Source organism: Cyprinus carpio, chromosome B13 (assembly GCF_018340385.1).
Source record: "Cyprinus carpio isolate SPL01 chromosome B13, ASM1834038v1, whole genome shotgun sequence".
NCBI classification, from domain to species: domain Eukaryota; kingdom Metazoa; phylum Chordata; class Actinopteri; order Cypriniformes; family Cyprinidae; genus Cyprinus; species Cyprinus carpio.
In genome coordinates this window covers 22491256-22509516 of record NC_056609.1, presented here as the reverse complement: position 1 = coordinate 22509516, position 18261 = coordinate 22491256, and the positions used below count along the sequence as shown (strand labels likewise).

General features: G+C 37.5%; 1 protein-coding gene, 1 long non-coding RNA gene and 1 pseudogene across 3 annotated transcripts in view; 2 read left to right on the top strand and 1 right to left on the bottom strand.

Moving 5' to 3' along the window:
* Positions 1–912: 912 nt before the first annotated feature.
* Positions 913–3867, top strand: LOC109061892 (3-oxo-5-alpha-steroid 4-dehydrogenase 2-like). Its single transcript, XM_019078973.2, has 5 exons — positions 913–1336; positions 1988–2151; positions 2803–2904; positions 3041–3191; positions 3360–3867. The coding sequence occupies exons 1-5, from the start codon at positions 1050–1052 to the stop codon at positions 3424–3426; spliced, it is 771 nt and encodes a 256-aa protein (XP_018934518.2). The 5' UTR covers positions 913–1049; the 3' UTR covers positions 3427–3867.
* Positions 3868–4559: 692 nt separating this feature from the next.
* On the bottom strand, positions 4560–8445 carry LOC109061885 (annotated as a pseudogene).
* Positions 8446–8965: 520 nt separating this feature from the next.
* The window catches only part of LOC109099386, a 53351-nt gene continuing 44055 nt past the window's right edge, over positions 8966–18261 (top strand). Inside the window, exons 1-3 of one of the 2 annotated variants that reach the window (XR_006156308.1) lie at positions 8966–9363; positions 9507–9545; positions 18045–18148. This is a non-coding gene — a long non-coding RNA (uncharacterized LOC109099386). Of the gene's footprint in view, positions 9364–9506; positions 9546–11763; positions 14994–18044; positions 18149–18261 lie in introns of those variants that run through there. The other variant, XR_006156309.1, reaches the window with a different exon arrangement.

Here is an 18261-nt window from a genome sequence, read left to right as displayed (position 1 = left end):
TGGAAATCCAAATACTGGTCTAATTGTTAATTGTTTACATTTTTGCAGAACAGGTAAATATGTTTTTAGAAAACAACATAAATCAAAATTAAGTAGCTTAATGTTCACTGCTGATTTTTTTTTTTTTTAATTGAAATAATGCTAGAGGGTTATTTTTATACATCAATTTATCAGTAGTCACGTTGTAAAATTGTATTCTTTTAAGCATTTTTGATTTGATACTTTAGAACTTGATTATGCCAAAGTGTTTAGGGAAATAAAAATGTCTATTTTTAAATATTAATATAAAAATATATTTAAATAATCTTAAGTACTGTTACCTCAATATTAATATATAATAATTAAACATATTTAACTGTGAAGTTCCTTTAGTGCAAAAAGTTTCCCCAAATGGTCCTGCCAGTGTGGAAACATACAGAAACCCAAATGGTGCCGGAAAATAATTTTTATACTTTTTACAGTCTGAGAGGAGATTTCCCTTTGAAAAGTATTAATATTTGTGCCAAAACAAGCATACAAGAAAAAACCACCCATTTGCCTTCCGGAAATATAATACTCAAAAGAATTAGCCCTTTCTCCTAGTTTCTCATGCTTTGATTTGTGTAAACAGGTTGATGAAAGAAAGACAGACTGGATTACTGCTCTTGTAAAATACTGAGAAACTAATTTCTTTGTTCTCCTTTCCAAACATAAATTCACTGACTCAAGCAGGTAAACATCAGCACGCTCCTTAGGTGACAAAAAAGCCACGGCTCGCCGAGATGCACAAAAAATATACTTGTGTTTTTAGACCAATTTGTCTTATGAAAGCTGATGCTTCCCACCAGTGCATTAGTGAAAAAAAAAAAATCTCTCTCAATATGTCAAAAGGGAAATCTCTTTCAAAAAGGCATACTCACATTTCAGCAGGGGGCAAGCTGTAGCATGGTCAGGATTCGGCTCTCCCTCTGCTTTTGGGGAGGAGCTGCTCTAAGGCAGAACTCTGGTGAGGGGTTAAGAGGGGAGATACAGCATTAGATTCACCCAAACCTGGTCTGGAACTGGACAGAATGTCGACCTCCATGCAGTGCCAGGAGCTCCTCGTGCGGGGCCTGAGCTTGGCGATGATCTTGGGTGGGGTAATGCACTTTATATGTCTCATGAAGTCTCATGCTGCCTATGGCCGCTACGTGGACACCTCAGGCAGCACCTCGATGGTGCCTGCAAGGCTCGCCTGGTTCCTCCAGGAGCTTCCCGCTCTGCTGGTGCCCCTGATTTTGATGCTGACCACGGATGGAAACAATGGCACTGGGAGACACTTGATGCTCTGGACCTTCTGCCTGCACTACTTCCAGAGGTAAGTCATGTGAATGATGGGAAGATTGTTGGTGGGGCTGAAGAATAATTCAAATTGTTATTAAACACTCAATAATAATTGAACATCTTAAAATGAAAGATCGCTAGTATAAAACGCAGATAGGCCGGAGAAAATGGATCATAACCACTTAATAATGACATTGGCATGATATCACAGCGTTTTTGTTACCATTTACAGTGCTTGTTTATTAAGTATGCAGTGAGTATGAAGTTCAGCTACGCCATTTCACAAACCTGGATGTGTTATCTAGCTCACCCAGGACAAGTAAGGAAAAAAATACCCTTAATCCGAAGACAAAAGGAAACGCACTGGGTGGAATGTTCTAGATTCCTGTTTCTTTAAACAATCCTGCTGTTCTGACAATTAATCAAGGCTGCAGAAATGTAACAGCAGAATTTTATTTATATTTCAGTTGAGTAATTACACACAACTGGGCCAGAAGCAGGTGAATAAAGTGAGAAATGTTTGAATAAGCATGCTCTGAAGCATGATCTGGACAAAACACAGCAGGTTTGGGAACAGGTGTTGAATTACAAAGACACATAGGCCTAATAACAGTGGAAGTGTAATGTACTGTGGGCAGATGACCAAGAGATGGTATTTGATACGTATCAACATTCTGGTTTACAGGAGCTGCATCTACTCTCTGCTGACCAAAGGGCGGCCATATCCGCTTAACATCATGCTGTTAGGGATGGTGTTTTGCTCTATTAATGGCTTCCTGCAGGCACACTATCTGCTGCACTGTGCTACATATCACAATACATGGTTTTCTGAGGCTTGTTTACTAGCCGGTAAAACTTGTTTACTTAATGAATTCGTATAATTCAGGGTTGTGTGCTATTCAAAATTAAATTGAGGTGTTTAATTGTCAGTTGCATTTGTATTTAAGTAATAAATGGAAAGTACAGTCAAATAAATGTATACAGTATATGAACAGATATATTTATACTTTAGTATGAATTACTGCTGTTTATCTTATGTTAGTATGGCTAACATAATTGTGTTAATTGTTATAACAGTACTGACCTTTTTACTACCATAAAAGACAAATATATTGAATAAAACTAAGATAAAATAAATTCTACATATAAATAATATAATAATAAACATGCACATACTGAATAAAAATCTTTTGTTGGACTAAAAAAAATTCAGAATTTTGCTCAACCTTTCTAATATATTTTAGAATTTATTCAATAAAAAAAATGATTACGTTAATGCTGAATAGCTGCACTTAAATAAAGGTTCCAAAAGTGGGTTTTTGCAGCAACTTCATAGAATCATTTTTGGAACTTACAGTGAACAGTTCATAAAAATACCCGAAATCTTTTTTTCCTAAAGTTTAGAGTATTGGAGCTTATCGTTTGGAGCAAATATCTTTAGAGGAATTGCTTAATATAAAGTTGTACATGTTTATAATTATTTTAAAAATATTTTTCTAGGTCTGATAATATTTTTCATAGGAATGGGAATCAATATTCACAGTGACCACATTCTTCGCAACCTGAGAAAATCTGGAGAAATGTCCTATAAAATCCCGAGAGGTAGAGATATTTCAGGGTCTTTTTAATGTTAGCAGCACTCATCATTTATTGTCTTTATCTCAGTCTCTGTAAGCAAACTGCAATTAGCTGCACTGAATAAATGCTAAGTTGATTTATGTGTTTATTTTAACTGCAGGCGGTTTGTTTGAATATGTGTCTGGAGCAAATTTCTTTGGGGAGATTGTAGAGTGGCTGGGCTACGCTGTTGCTACCTGGTCTTTACCCACATTTGCCTTTGCTTTTTTCACAATTTGCTTTATAGGCCCGAGAGCCTATCACCATCACAGGTAAACTAAAAACACCTGGTAAAATTAATGACTCACAAATAAAAAAAAATACATATTTTTTTCATCTGGTATATCATTAATTCATTAAACTGTTTTGAGAGTACAATGCAGTGATGCACTGAAAAAAAGTGTTAGTCAAATATATGAGGTTTCTCTAATGTTTTCCAGGTTCTATATCGAGAAGTTCGAAGATTTCCCCAGATCAAGAAAATCTCTCATACCCTTCATCTTCTAAAGAGCCATGACAGATAAATTGAGTTTTGTTTTGATAAAAAGAAAGAATTCATCTCAGTTGCTACGATGTACACCTGTACTATTGGTTTGTTTTCATTATCTGATTTAGCATGCTGTATGTTGGAAAGATTGTACAATTTATGTCTTGAACATGCTACCAGATTGTTTGTAATGGTTTTGACATCCTGTATGATAATGGATTAATCACAACAAAACACTTTACTACAGCTTAGTCTTTTTTTTTTATCATTTGTACAGTATGTTATTGCAGTAGTTAGTGTATTTGTGTGTAATTTTTTAAAATACTTTCTCATATTGCAGCTTAATATGCAGACAGAACTATAAGTAGGCTGATTTATCCAAAAGGTGTAAACATTGTGACTATGTGGTGCTGTTACAACATGAGCATTTTAACTAGTTTGTCACAACATTGTGGGGTTGGGATGATCTTTTTGGTTTACAGTGAAAATAGCCTAATCAGAAATTTGTTATTAAATTGTGGCTAAGCTAACAATGCAATATTTCACTTCATATTTAAAGTAAAAAAAGAAATCTATATAATTTAAGAAATTGGTTTTAAGATAATCTTTTTCATCAAGGAAACAAGAATAGCAATTAGAAATGTTGTTTCATAAGGCATAAAAGTGTGTAAGACTTTTTGGAGAAGCAAAGTTAATGAAAACAAAGCTGGTGCCATCAGAAAGTGCACTATCAAAAGCTGTGAACAAGCAGGAAGAGCTGTACCATTGCCATACCATAGCATTAAAAAAGGCGAGAACATTTGCAGGAATTCATACAGCATTCAAAGACATTTACCTCCTATTCCTTAGGCCTCTATCGTGGACAAATTCCTATATGATGCACTTATGATAAAAAAACGATGATTTTGCGATTTGTGAATCGTTTTTTTTTTTTAATCAGTGAAAACGGTTCATAAAACCTGAGTGATTCACTCACAAAACTGAATCCGTCAGAAGAGATTAGCGAGCACGCGACACGTTTGATTGTTAATGAACATAAAATGACTTCGTGAACTGATAGCACGTGCATTTGAAGTGAACCGAACATTTTACTGATGCACAAAATACACAAACACCATCATAGTAGATACCTCTAAATAAGTGCCTTCCGTATAGTGCACTACTACTTTCAGGAACATTAGCCTTGGAGCTACCTGGAAATAAGTGCCTTTCTCAAAAATTTACCTTTTGTTATACTTGTCGAATACAGGTGAACTGAGAAAATGTATACCTACCAAAAAAAAAAAAATATTAAAAACCTGTCCTTATGATGACAGATTTTTTCTGATTGCATATTTGCAAAAAGTGCAGATAATTTAGACTCTTGCAGCATCATATAAGAAATGAGACAGTCTCCAACTCTCTGTGTTCCTCATATTTTGGTTTTGGTAGATTAATGTCAGTAATATTTAACATGTCTTAGAACAACATTTGATTCTAAAATACATCAAACCTACAAACTTTATTCAAAGCACAGCTCTTCATTTATCAAAATTCAATTGAGATCCTTAATTATATATTTTACATCAAGAACAAAATAAGCCATCTCGACCGCCACATGAAAATGAATCTAATATTATGGGCTGATTGTCAGTGTTTTCCAGGGAAACAGGAGAGAAAGTGTGGTAAGCTGTATTTAAAAGGGTCTTCTCCAGGTTGGATCTGTCCTCCACCAGGCCACAGCCACAGGTTTTGGAGTATATATCTGGGACCCAGCGATGAGCATAAATCAGGTCAATGAGACAGAAGAGCCACAGATTGCAGAGAGCAGTGGTTTTCAACCTGTGGGCCGCGGCCCCCTAGTGGGTCGCGATGGTATTGCAGGTGGGCCGCCAATTACTATTAAAAGAATAATATTGTTAATATATGTAAAAATGTCTAGTTCAAAAATTGCCCGTTCATTCTAGGGCTGTGCGATAGAAATTGTCATAAAATCACGATTTGAGCGTGCGCGATTTCTAAATCGCTTCATAGCATGATTTTCCGCGGCCCAGTATGCTCGCAGTATGCCATCCGATCCAATCAGAAGGCAACGCGCCTAGCGCAAGAACAGAACAGACTGGGCATATGCCTACGTAACCTTAGGTTCACACTCTGTCTGTGACGCACCTTTTTTCCGAGCCCATGTTAACGGATCAGAGCGTTCACACTGCACGCGGTAAAAGGCTAGAAATAAAAACGTGCCGAAAAGAATTAATATCTAGCACATGAGCATAGAGAGAGTTGTGAGTGCACAGAAGACAGTTTTTAAAGAGCGAGAGAAGACACGTTTTAAGATTGGCGCGCACTTTCTCCGGGCGAGACATCGTGTATCTGAGCACGCGCGTCTGGTTTTGTGACAGCGCAAAATAAATCTGCGTGCGTGCGGACAGATTCGCGCTCCGCGCATTAATTTAATGTGCTTTTGAGTAATGCGCTCTCGCTAAGCGCATACACATACTGTATACGCACTGCTGACGGAGTAGGCCTACGTGTGAACCTGTATAATGTATAACAAATCTATTTCAACACCGCTACAATTAATGAGCTCTATGAACAATGTATGGCAAAATAGAAAAAAGTCCCTGCACACAGGATTTATTTATTTATATTTTTTTGCCATAAGTCTACGAAATTTTGTTACACCTTTAATATAGTGATTATTTTGACTTATAAGTCTGTTCTAGAGACGTTTACACTTTTTGATAAAGCTCTAATTGGTTTTCTTTTGGAAATATGTTTCAAATTAATCCTCCAATGCATTCATGACTGTAAAGCATATCTGTGTGTGTCAAAATTGTGATTAAAATCGAAATCGAAAAATTGATCAAAGAAATCGTGATAGCTTTTTTTTTTTTTTCCATATCGCACAGATAGTTCATTCAGTAAATACAGTTAACAATCTAGCTTCTGAGACTAAGTTAATAACCCAACAATAGCGGGGTCAGTTAATTTTTTTGCAGTGGGCCGTGCAAACATATGTGTTTGGTTTGTGTAGTCAACTGCCATCAGAACCTCAGACTGAGATGCTCTAAGGTAAGAGCCACAGATTGCAGAGAGTTTATTACAGAATGCGTCAACTGCCATCAGAACCTCAGACTGAGAGACGCACGAGCTGCAGCTGTCGTTGTGGCTTTGGACTGATTCTGTGATTCAGACTAGAAAGGTTTAAAAGTCTAGTCAGGTAGAAATGTGGCACTTGGTAAGCCCTGAAAATAAATTTCACAGTTAATACCTCTGAAAAAGGAATTAATAATGCATGAATATTTTCATAAAATTCTGACAAGTGGAACTTCACAATATAATCAATACCGTAGAAATACAATTGAATGTGATGAACTCAGTGGAATAGAATAGCATGTGTTTGATGTGGGTGGCCAGCAGCATCTCTGTGCAGCCTCCTCCAAGCAGGACGTAGGGCTACCTCAGAGTCAGTCGCAACATGTTCTGCTCTTTGGCATGTCATCTGTCCAACAAATGGAACAAATCTTCATCATATGAGAGAAGTGAATGAGGGAATTAATGCAGTAAACTTGAATGAAGAAATGGAATCCAGTAAATCTGGAAAAAGTCATTTGGAAAGTTGGAACTTAAAAATACAAGAAACAAAATAAATAATTTGGAGAGCTAACAGAGAAGGAAGAATGCAAAATAAACTCAACAGAATGAGTGAAAGTGCAAAGACTCTCCAGAGCGGGGCAATACATTGCACATTCACAAATTATCTGTGCTGATTTGACTGTCGATATAAAAGTAAGCATTGTGAATATTCTGATGATTTTATTGCAGCTTTTATGTGGCCATTAAGTATCCTAAAGACTATCATTAGTCTGGATTCTTCCTTGTCTCATGACTCAAGAGTATAAAAGCATTAAAACGGATGTTTCTAAATACATCTAAGACAGATATTTTAAACTTTAGCAGCAAGATGCCATTATAGTTGGTAAGCTTCATTTTAGGGTAAATTATTTCAAATTGTGTGTTTGAATTAAACAGTATATAGACTATTATATTGGTGCATTTAAATGAAAATATTTAAAATGAGTGAATTAACACATAAACATCTCTAATTTAACATTTAACAAACCTTAACCTTAATGTTTAACAAACCAGTTCTTCCAGCATAGTTTAATTTCTGTGGCAGAGAACCATGGTGCTAACAGCAGCATCTTTAGAAGGAAGGAGCTGGAGCAGCTCTCTGGATCCATATGACTGGAAACAGAATCCTTTAACAATCCCGTAAGCTTCCGCCGGGACTGAAGAGTAAAGAGAAGCGACAGCCTGAGCACCTGAAATATTAAACAGAGCCAAAATGAAACCTCTATGAATGTAACCTGCCATGTCTTTCAGTACTATTGTATCTATGGTGTTATATATTATTATGATGTTATATATTAATCAAAAAAGGCATGGGTTTAAATAAATAACAATCATAAGTACACGCATACAGACATTATACATTACATTACATTTAGTCGTGTAGCAGACACTTTTATCCAAAGCGACTTAAAAATGAGATACATACCATTCTATTTGGGATCAACAAAAACACAGTAAAAACAGTAATATTATTGAGATCATTTTGAGAAGCAGCTCAGACATATCCACTCGCTTGAGCAGGGCTGTAGAGGTTGAAGTTGTTAAGACGTGGCCTCCAACATTGTTGTGTATTTGTTTCAGTTTGCCAGTAGGTCCGTAGACAGTACTGAGTATATTTCTCAAGAGCCATCTTTTGGCAGATGTTACTGTTGGAAAGTGGTTCGTATGAGCACACAGCAGGTTTCTTCTTACAAATGCGAGACATACTGTGGTTTCATTCTGAGAAATTTACTGTCGGTTAACGACATAGTTCAGTTTCATTTCAATAACCAGAAATGAATAGATCATGTTTAATAGTACAATATTATAGATGATTTTATGTATTGTTTGCTCAATATTAGGGAAGCATAACAACATAATCTTTTTTTTTTTTTTTTTTTTTTTTAATTAACATCAAGATTTGAAGTTTAAATTTACAGAAATGCATAAAGGAAAGACTATATCTTAGGTCCTCTAACCCCTCACAACACACATTTTTTCCTCAATAATTTTTTCCCCCCCTACAATATCACATTTTAATAACCACCCTGTATTACAAAAAACACAATTTTTAAAGTGTAACGTAAATATTCCATGTAACCTTAGTCAAGGTCATGAAAACTGCATGCATAATAACTGTAAAACAATTAGTAAAACGTTGCAATTACTGCAATCATATGAAGAATTGATGCTGATATCTATTTAAAACAAACGCAATATCTCATAAGACGTGAAGAGACGTGTAAAATGTAGCATACGAGACACGTTACATACCCCAAAGTTCATCTTATTGTTAAACTAGATAAACATGTAAGAAAGATTAGAAACTTAAAACCTAACGGTAAAAGCAAAGCAGACTGTGTTTATGTCTTGACACATGCTCTCATATGGTGACCAAAACATGCCAGTTATAAAGTATTTAACAACAGAAACCTACAGAAACACTCATTGGATTTTAAATCGCTAAGATTTGACATCGAATGCGTGACTGTAATTTTGTTTAGCTATATATTGTAACGTTGTTTCGCAATTTACGTGGAATAACGAAAGCGGCTGTCTGGCAAAGTATGCAGCCTTCTACATCCGAAAGCGTCTCCGTGACAACTGCACGCGCCGGGGTCCTAACGTGACAGGGCAAGTTTCAAACCATCGGCGGGAGAAAATATTAAAGCGTCTTTCATAATTACTATTTTATTGTTATGCTCGAGTCGTTTTAATTAAATGTAGAATGTATATTGTCAATTAAATCTATACAACCCGGGGATATCGTAAGAAAATCTGTGAGCGTTATTTTACCGTCCCTTCCTGCTTTGTGTTTTTATTTTGATTTTCTGCAACTTCAGTCCAGCTACATCTGTCACGTGAGTATTTCACGCTAGGGATTTGGGTTTCATCATAACTTTATGCACATGTTCATGTTTTCAGCAATAAACAAATTAAAGTCATGAAATTCTGACCATTTTTGTTTATGGATGTTCAGCTCATTTTCTTTGAAATTTTGCAGTGTCTCATCAGAATGCAGTCTTCTAAATTTGTAGTCAAGGTATGTGAACATTTATTTTATCTGTTGATTGTAGAAACGTGGCCATTTCTGTAGTTTTTTGTGTTGACATTGTTTTTAATTGTGAATAAATTAAATATGCAAGGCCATTTCCGCTTTGGTAAATCATAATTATGACATAAAAAGGCATAAGTAGGATGACATAGAATTTTATGTAATTAATTATGACTTTTATCCAATAATTTCGACTTTTACTCAACCATTTTCGTCTTTTTATGTCATCATTTTAGACTTTTTTTATGACGTTGACTTTTATGCCATTATTATGACACTTTATCTCATAATTTTGAATTTTATCAATGTTTTTTTTGTCTCAGCATTTTTACTTTTTTGTTTCATAATTTTTACTTGTCATATGACATCTGTCATATTTATAACTATCCATTTTTATTCTTTTTATGTTATAATAATGACTTAAAAAGTCAAAATCATGATATACTGTCATAATTGTGATATTTCACTTTTTATGAAATTGACTTTTATATCATGATTATGACTTTTTATCTCAGAATTTTGAAATTTATCTCTCTTTTTTCTTTTTTTTACTTTGTCTCATAATTTAGACTTTTTGTCTCATAATTTCCACTTATGTCATAATTATGATTTCTGTCAATATTTATGACTTTTTCCTAATTTCATCTCTTTTATATTATTATTGTGACTTGAAATCATGACATGCTATGCCATAGTCATGATTGCCCAAAGCATGGTTTTTATCTTGTGTGGCAGAAATGGACTTCTATACATTGTAGTATACCTCTTTGTATTTATAAGGAATCTTAAGAAAATGAATGGAGACTTAAGATCAAGGCTTAAAGTGCTGTTCAGAACAGTTCAGTAGCTCCTCACTGCAGTACACAAGATCCAGGGGGCGAGGTTACTTCCACATCCAGGGAGTGGAGAGTTTAGGGATTTGGATTCAATATTGCACCCTGGATCTTGCTTGCAGTGAGGACCATCTCGTGCAGTCGAAAAAAAAAATCTACCTGTACTTTACTTTCCCAACGCTAGAGGGGGTGGTCGCTTTAGCAATGAGTTGCCTCGGGTAGTGCAACAGCATTTAGCTGTCTGAATGTATTCAATATGTAGATGTATACAGAATATGTATACAGAACATAGCTCCAACTTTTTAATGTTGTCTATTTGTGCTCATTACTTGTTCAGCCTGCATTTTGTTACAATCCATGCAAAAAACCTTTCAGATTTCATCAGAATGTGAAGGTTGCATTATATTTTCCGTACCTCAGTCTCCTTCTATTACATTGCATCCTATTTGGATGTTTTTATAATCATGCATGTATCTATCCAGCTGAATGTCTTCTCTGTGTTTCTCAGCAGCACAGATGCTGGACCGGCCCTGTCTATTCATCCACAGGCCAGATGAGTGAATGTCAGTGCTAATGCATGTCAGATGTTTCTATTAAGCGCTAAAAAGCCCCAGGTTTCTTTCTTTGTTGATGTTTCATATAGTGAAGGCTTTAACTCTAGTTCCTGGACGCTGCTGTGGATCACACACATCCGCGTTTAGTGCCAGACTTTGGCTGCATATTTCTCTCGTTCTGTCTTTCTCACTCATCATCTCTCCCGTCTTTCTGTTTTTCATTGTGGGAGAGCGCCACTCACCAACTTCACCCTCCCAGTCGGCACATAATGATACTGTTATATATGTTGCTTTCACTGAGAAAGGAACTGTCATGCCCAACACTGTGACCACAGGGAGACATTTAAAATGGGGAAGCAAACAATAACATCAGCTGGCCCAGTTCTCAGCTTTGCTTCGGCGCTAAACACATTGTTCTACCAGCACAGAAGACCTGTGTCATTCTTTTTTAGATATTAAAATATTTTATTCTCTCCCAGCTGAAAGGGATTCAAAAGAATGTTGAAAACCTGAAAATTCTGATTGTTGACCCTCATGTTGTTCCAACATCTTTCTTCAGTAGAATACAAAAGAAGTTTTGAATAATGTTTCAGCTTTTTGTCCGCACAATGAAAGTCATTATATTACATAAAATGCAGGATGAGGATGAACACATCCAAAAATGAAAATACACTCACACTCAGGCCATCCACCATGTAGATGGGTTTGTTTGTTCATCGGAATAGATTTTGAGAAATTTTGCATTACCTCACTTGCTCACCAGTGGATCCCCTGCAGTGAATGGGTGCCATCAGAATGAGAGTCCAAACAGTTCATAAAAACATCACAATAATTAATCAACATGACTCCAGTCCATCAATTAACGTCTTGTGAAGTGAAAAGCTACATCTTGGTAATAAATTCAAATACATTTTTAACTTCAAACCTCTATCTATAATACTGCAAAGAATCAGGAGAATACTGTCTTGTCTGAATCAGGAGAGAAATATACAGTACGGTGCATATCAAGCATCGTTTACAAGCAAAAAACAATTCTAGACATTTCTAAACAAACATGTTGGTGGATTTTGATGTGGACAACAGAGGATGAACCTTTTCATTAGAGGAAGCGTTTTAATGAATTATTGATAGGTGTTTTGTACGTAAGTGACCAGAAGATAAAATAACTTATTGATGGATTTTTTTGTGAATACTCTTGAAAGGTTTCACTTTTTGAAACCTTGTGAACTTTTCACTTTTTCACTTCACCTGATGGTGAGTACATCTTCAGCAGACTTTCATTTTGGGATGAACTATTCCTTTAGGACAACTACAAGTACACTGTAAGAGAGAAAATACATAGAAAAATTACTGATAAATTTCTGCCAGGACATTATCAGTTACGTTTACTGACATTTCCTTTAACCCTAATACAAAATACAGGTGTATTATACAACACCTGTGATCCTGACAAGCTTGACACAGCAACATTAAGCTGGATGTCATGTTTCCACTGTGCAGTGCAGTTTTTGTAGGCGATGAGATACTCCAACGTAAGTTGACTCGAGGCCCTGACTTTCTCCTTAACGCCTCAGAAGACACTGAATATTTACACAAGACCTGCCACGCCACTTCGCTGTTATACCCATCTGGTGTAGGAGATGGTGGGAGAGCGCGATGCTTGTTTTTGAGTATGAACGTTAAGTGCTGGGTAATATGACAGATGTCTTGGCTCTGGTTTATGTGCTAGGTCGACTTCCCTGGTAGATACGGACCACACACTTGGACCTCCGAGCATCCTGTTACTGTCATTGAATCAAGGAAATATGTTGTCATTTCTGAAGTGCAGAGGAAAAACTGAGATGGATGCAGCTTAACAGACATGGGAGAATGTCACAGAATTCTTATATATTGTCTTTTTAGATAATGTCCAGTATATATTTTTTCAGTTTATTTTTTACTGCAAATGTTTAGGTTTACAAACGTAATGTAGGTAGTTTAGCAGTAGTTCTGTAAACTACAGTTAAATTACATTGTAAGGAAGTGGAGGGATGGTTGTTTGGATTTTTCTGTCTCCCGATACTTCCTTTTTACTAGAATTCTTGGGATCTTTCTGATATTGTTCAGTTGTTTGTAGAGCTTTACCAGGTGATATTCCTGCCTGTTCTTGCTGTTGGAATTTTGCTTCTGGGTTGTCTCCTCGCGTATGGAAAAAAACTCCATTCAGGTGTGATAACATCCAGAGATTAACTTAGAGAGCACTTCAGAGTTCCTAGAAATAAAGGCCAGCTTAGCCATAATCACACTGATTTATTAGTGGTTTGTGTTAAGGTTGTCAAAACCCCTGACCCTAAGCAGTGGCTCCAGACTAAAAATGATTAGGGATTTGTTTGGCTCCTATAATAAACATTGGCTTTTAAACAAATTGCTTTAATTTAGCAAATGGCTTCTCTGGTTAAACAATACAGAATTGCCAAATAATTGTACTTTTTTTGTACAATATAATTTATTTAAAAAAAAAGAAGCTCTGTAATGGTTTGTTTAGAATCACATAGCCAAAAAATAACTTCTGGTTAGGTGTGGGAGGGAGTCCATTTCGAGTAATGCCTCTGATTGATTTAAGGCTGAGTGAGTTTGATTCAAACTGATAATAAAATCTGAATATTTTGGGGATTTGTTTAAACGGTTCATTAAAAGAGTAATCATTTGTTCATAAACCAGACATCACAACTCTTGTTGTATTCATTGTTGCATGCAGTAAACACCAGCACACACACTAAAGATGTAATTTAAGAACACCACCTCATGAGATGATATCTAACAAAACCATTATAATACCTTTATAGAATATTTTTTATATCACTGTACAAAAATGCTGTGAAATCTAGAAATTTCATGAGTACAAATGATAACCATATAATTTAGAAGAAGTCCTTTCCTGACACATTACATGTGACTATGATTTTTATTTCTTATTGTGCATAAGGAAGGGTGTTTTGGGTTGCATGATATTTAAGTTATTTAGTTAATGTTTACTGCATTATCTTAATGTCATATGTGGTTACACTGATGGTGTTTTGACCCTGAGCGCCCTATTTTTTCCTGTAAATTTTAACAGAATATTTTTTTGCAGTGTAATTTTTAATTTATTGTTGCAAGTCTTAAGTTGCTAAGTCTCATTTGACTTATTGAATTGAGATGTACTGTTTTCTAAGACAAATGCCATAGGCCTTTATTGAAAGAGGGGCTTGAGCCATATCTAAAGAAACACCTTAGCAACCCCATAGCAACATCCTGGCAATGACCCAAATCACACTAGTTTCATAGCGCTGAGTTTTGCATGTAAAAATCTAGTTAAACTTGTTTGTCCTATTGTAATTATAACTCTCTTGCTGTTTAAGATTGACAGCGCTAATGTTGACCCTCTTGAGGGAATGCCAAGTGACTCACGCCGTAATCAGCAAGTCAAGACCATAGATTTAAACGTTTAAAATTCAACACCCATAGATCTAAAGAATTCCCTCAGGCTCCGGAGACTGTTCTTCGACCTGCAATGCTCTTACAAAGACAAAGATGGAACTAGACGAAGGGGGGAGTTTTATTGAGTGAGACTGCTTCTGCTGCCCTCTGTCTCTTATTTTCTCTCTCTCTCTCTCTGTCTCTCTCTCTCTCTCTCTCTCTCCCCCTGCATAAACATCTGTGACTGGTTAATGTTAGCCCCGGAGCTAAGTGCAGAGAAAGGGGGTCTGGTTCTCACAGCAGCGATAGCAGTGGTAAAAGGGCAGGGAGGTGTGGTGGCGAACAGGCAACTGCTGCACAAACGCTCCTGGGCCGACTTCCCGACGCTAATCAGAGAGTGAGGGTAGGAGAAAGCGCAGTTAGGGAGGGTGAAACTGATAAGAGAAGGTAAAAGGGGAGCATCTTGGGAACTGCAAGTGATTTAGAGCAGAGCCAGGAATCCAAAAAGCCGAAAGCAACCCAGTTTGCCTCATGTGTTTTCTCAGCGTTTGGGAGTAGAAAATAGCACGGCTAAGCTGTGGACTTCGGTCAGAGAGGCGGGGACTGATTTGGTACTGTTCTGTTTTACTGTTTGTTTTGTTTCAGGGCTTTTGTTGTGTGTTTTTGGCAGGCCTTGCTGATCTGATAAAGAGTGAAAGGTAAGAACAAGCTTAATCAGGAGGCTATTGACCCACAGGAAACCTCGGGTATATTCAACAAGGATCAACAAACAAAAGGATATAGAAAAAGAAAGAAGAGGTTCTTTGCCTCAAGCCCTATAGACAATAATTTATATGGTGAAGACTAAGAAAACCTTGTATGATCCTATCTGAAAGGGTTTCCTGAAGACAGTATCACTCTTCCTCTAGAATCTGACAAAGAGCTGTCAAGACTTTCATTGCATAACGTGAAGGATTTGTTAAAATCATTGCAGGTGTTTAACATAAGCAGACTAATAAATCACACATGGATGAAAAATAAACCAGTGCATGAAAAAGTAACTCCGCAAACAAACCTAGATTACATTTCTGAGAAATTTCATGTATCCACTGAGGAATTGTTTAATAGAGGTTGTGTAGCGGCTAAGGTCAGAGATCACCTTTTGGTTCAGCTGTTTTCTTACAGTTTTTTTGTCTTGTTTTTTTCCTGAAAGGAATGTCTGTTAGACATTCAACAAAACTATTGCAAAAGTGATTTACTGGCATATTAATAGACTTTGGATGGCTATAGTATTTGTTATTGTGAAGTTTTGCAGTTGAACTATTTTGAGAGACAACAAATCTCACACAACAAATATGAATCCAAATCTGTAGATCTTTTTTATCGCAGCTTGGTAATGCAAAATTGTTTAACTTGCTTGTTTTCATGCAAACAGGATAGTTGTTAAATGTACACAAATGACAATTCTGTCACCATGTGCTCACTTACTTGTTTTAACTGTATTTCATTGCTCATGTAACAAAAGTCAGGGGGTCCAAAGCGACATCAGACCCCAGACTTATTGTATGGACAATAAATACATTTTGTGCTCTGTAGAAAGTAGAAATGCATACAAGTTGGCACAACAAAATAATAACACAATTTGAACACCAACCAACCCTTGTCAGTCGAATTAACTCATGTTAACTGCATATTTAAAGACAGACACCATATTAGGCAAATCCAGTTTACTGCTTCTCCTTGTCCTATAGTCACACAGGGCCTGGAAAAGCCGAGAGAACATGCCTCTCTAACACTGGGAACATTCCTACAGTCTTCTGTAATGGCATATTTCAGATTTCGAAAAGAAAGTGGAGAAAACAGAACAGCATGCGATAACGTGGTGGTTCCAGAGGCAGCATAAGAAGACACATTATGGGATCATCGAAGCCGAGCTCCTTTTCCCTGCTTGATTGACAGTCCCATCCATCCCCTCCAATGCTTTCCCACGCCACAGTAATTGTGGAAGGCAGTCAGCTGAAACCACTGGTCAGTCACAGAATGGCCACAGCACAAAGACATGTAGAGAAAGCCGCCCAGTGTTTTCTAAAGGATCTGCTGTCCTCCACATACACACATACATAAGGATGCCTCTGTTTCTTCTTTTAACTCTTGTCTCCGCTTGCCTGCAAAGGATTAACACTTTCTTGGCTTCAAACGCCTTATCGGATGAGATTCATCATGGATGATGGAATGAATGTATCTGTAATGACCTCAATGAAATGAAAACAACCTTGACACAGATCCTAACAGAGCTGTCTCATGTGTCACCACCTATATATAGCCACTTATCCTTAAAAAAAGACTTCCATAGTCTAACACAAGGGGGCAGCCTGTCCCTCAAGTTCAGCAGGGCCGCCACCAAGCTAACCCTCATGTACACAAAGCAGCAATTAGAGCAAAATATGCTTTCATGTCAAAAACAAAGCTATTTGGCAGCAAGATTTGGCCTGTCTGTGTGCTAATAACGTGCCGTAATCCTGTTTGACTGGAGATGAATTCAGAGGTTAGAAGCCAAACGAGAATGCTGGAGACGTTTTATTTACTCAGTCGCTGTAGATTCCTCCGGTATGGGGAGGCCTAAATCATTGCTTATGGGACGAGAGAGAAAGAGACAGAGGAGATGTAAAGAGAGAGAAAATGAGTGTAGCCAGAGAGCCGTGCTGAACAATGGGTTTTACCCAACACACCCTTCTAATTCACTCTCACATCATCTCTTCCCAGCTGGCCTTGGAGAACCCAGAACATAACTGCCTGGCCCGGGCCACTTTAGGACTTCTCCAGGGCCTACTAAAATGCACACTCACTCACTCACTCACTCACTCACTCACTCACTCACTCACTTGTGTTCTATCGGGGTTTTATCAGGCACTCTGGAAGTGCTCTAGAATGTGTTCTGGACTGTGTCTTGAAAAGGCACCAGAATTTCTTCTGGTCTGCTCCCCTCTGATGTCATAAGCTTGTTCCCCCTAGCGTCAATCAAGTTTGCGTCCACATTTGCTTTGAGCTCAGGTGTTGACATGCTTCAGCGCCGGCTCCTCTCCGGCCTCTTGCGGGTGGTCCTGGAAAGGCCTGTGTGAGTGGACCAAAGCACAGTTACAGGCTTGGTCTTGCGCTCATGTGTAAAACATAATCAGGGTGGTGTGGAGCGGAGATGTAACAATTGCTTAAATGGCCGCGACGGCTCTGGCTCTCCTACTCCGTCGTGACTTATTGTCCCTGACGTGCTGACGCAGCGCTCCAAGAATCCCACTCTTCGCATGAAGTTCTACAGCCTCCCCGAATCTGGACCTCTTCTCGTCACATTTCCATAAACTAACAGGTTAGCAAGGGCATCCTTTGGTAAGGCATTTCCTCAAGCTGCAAATCCTTTGCTGTGTCAGTCTTCCACATGGCTTTGGTTTTAACACCACCGTCTTTGAGATCAAGTGTATCTGGTTACTGACATAATGCTAATGAGGTGCGTTTACAAAGCTTGTAAAACTGGTGTGCAGAGAGGGGGAAGCAGATGCACAAAGAAAAGAGGATGGGGATGGAGTGACTTGCCTTCAGCAATGGATTTGAAGGTGTCATTCAATCAGCTCAGTGATGACTTCTTTTTGTTGTGTTTAAGCCCCCCATCTCTCTCTCTTTCTCTCTCAAAGTGTGGGAATTTTGCCGTGCTAGTGGATCTTCACATACTGCCCTTAGGCAGCCAGGACAATGCCAGCTGGTTCTCTCCAGAGCACAGGAAGGTACAGGAATGAGGGTGCGTTTCTGTTTGTTTGTGTATGTCCTCTTACACTTCAATAGACTGATAATGCAGGAATCTGGAATTTGAATCTACTCTTGGGGATCCCCCATCCTCCTTCTGCTTTTAAA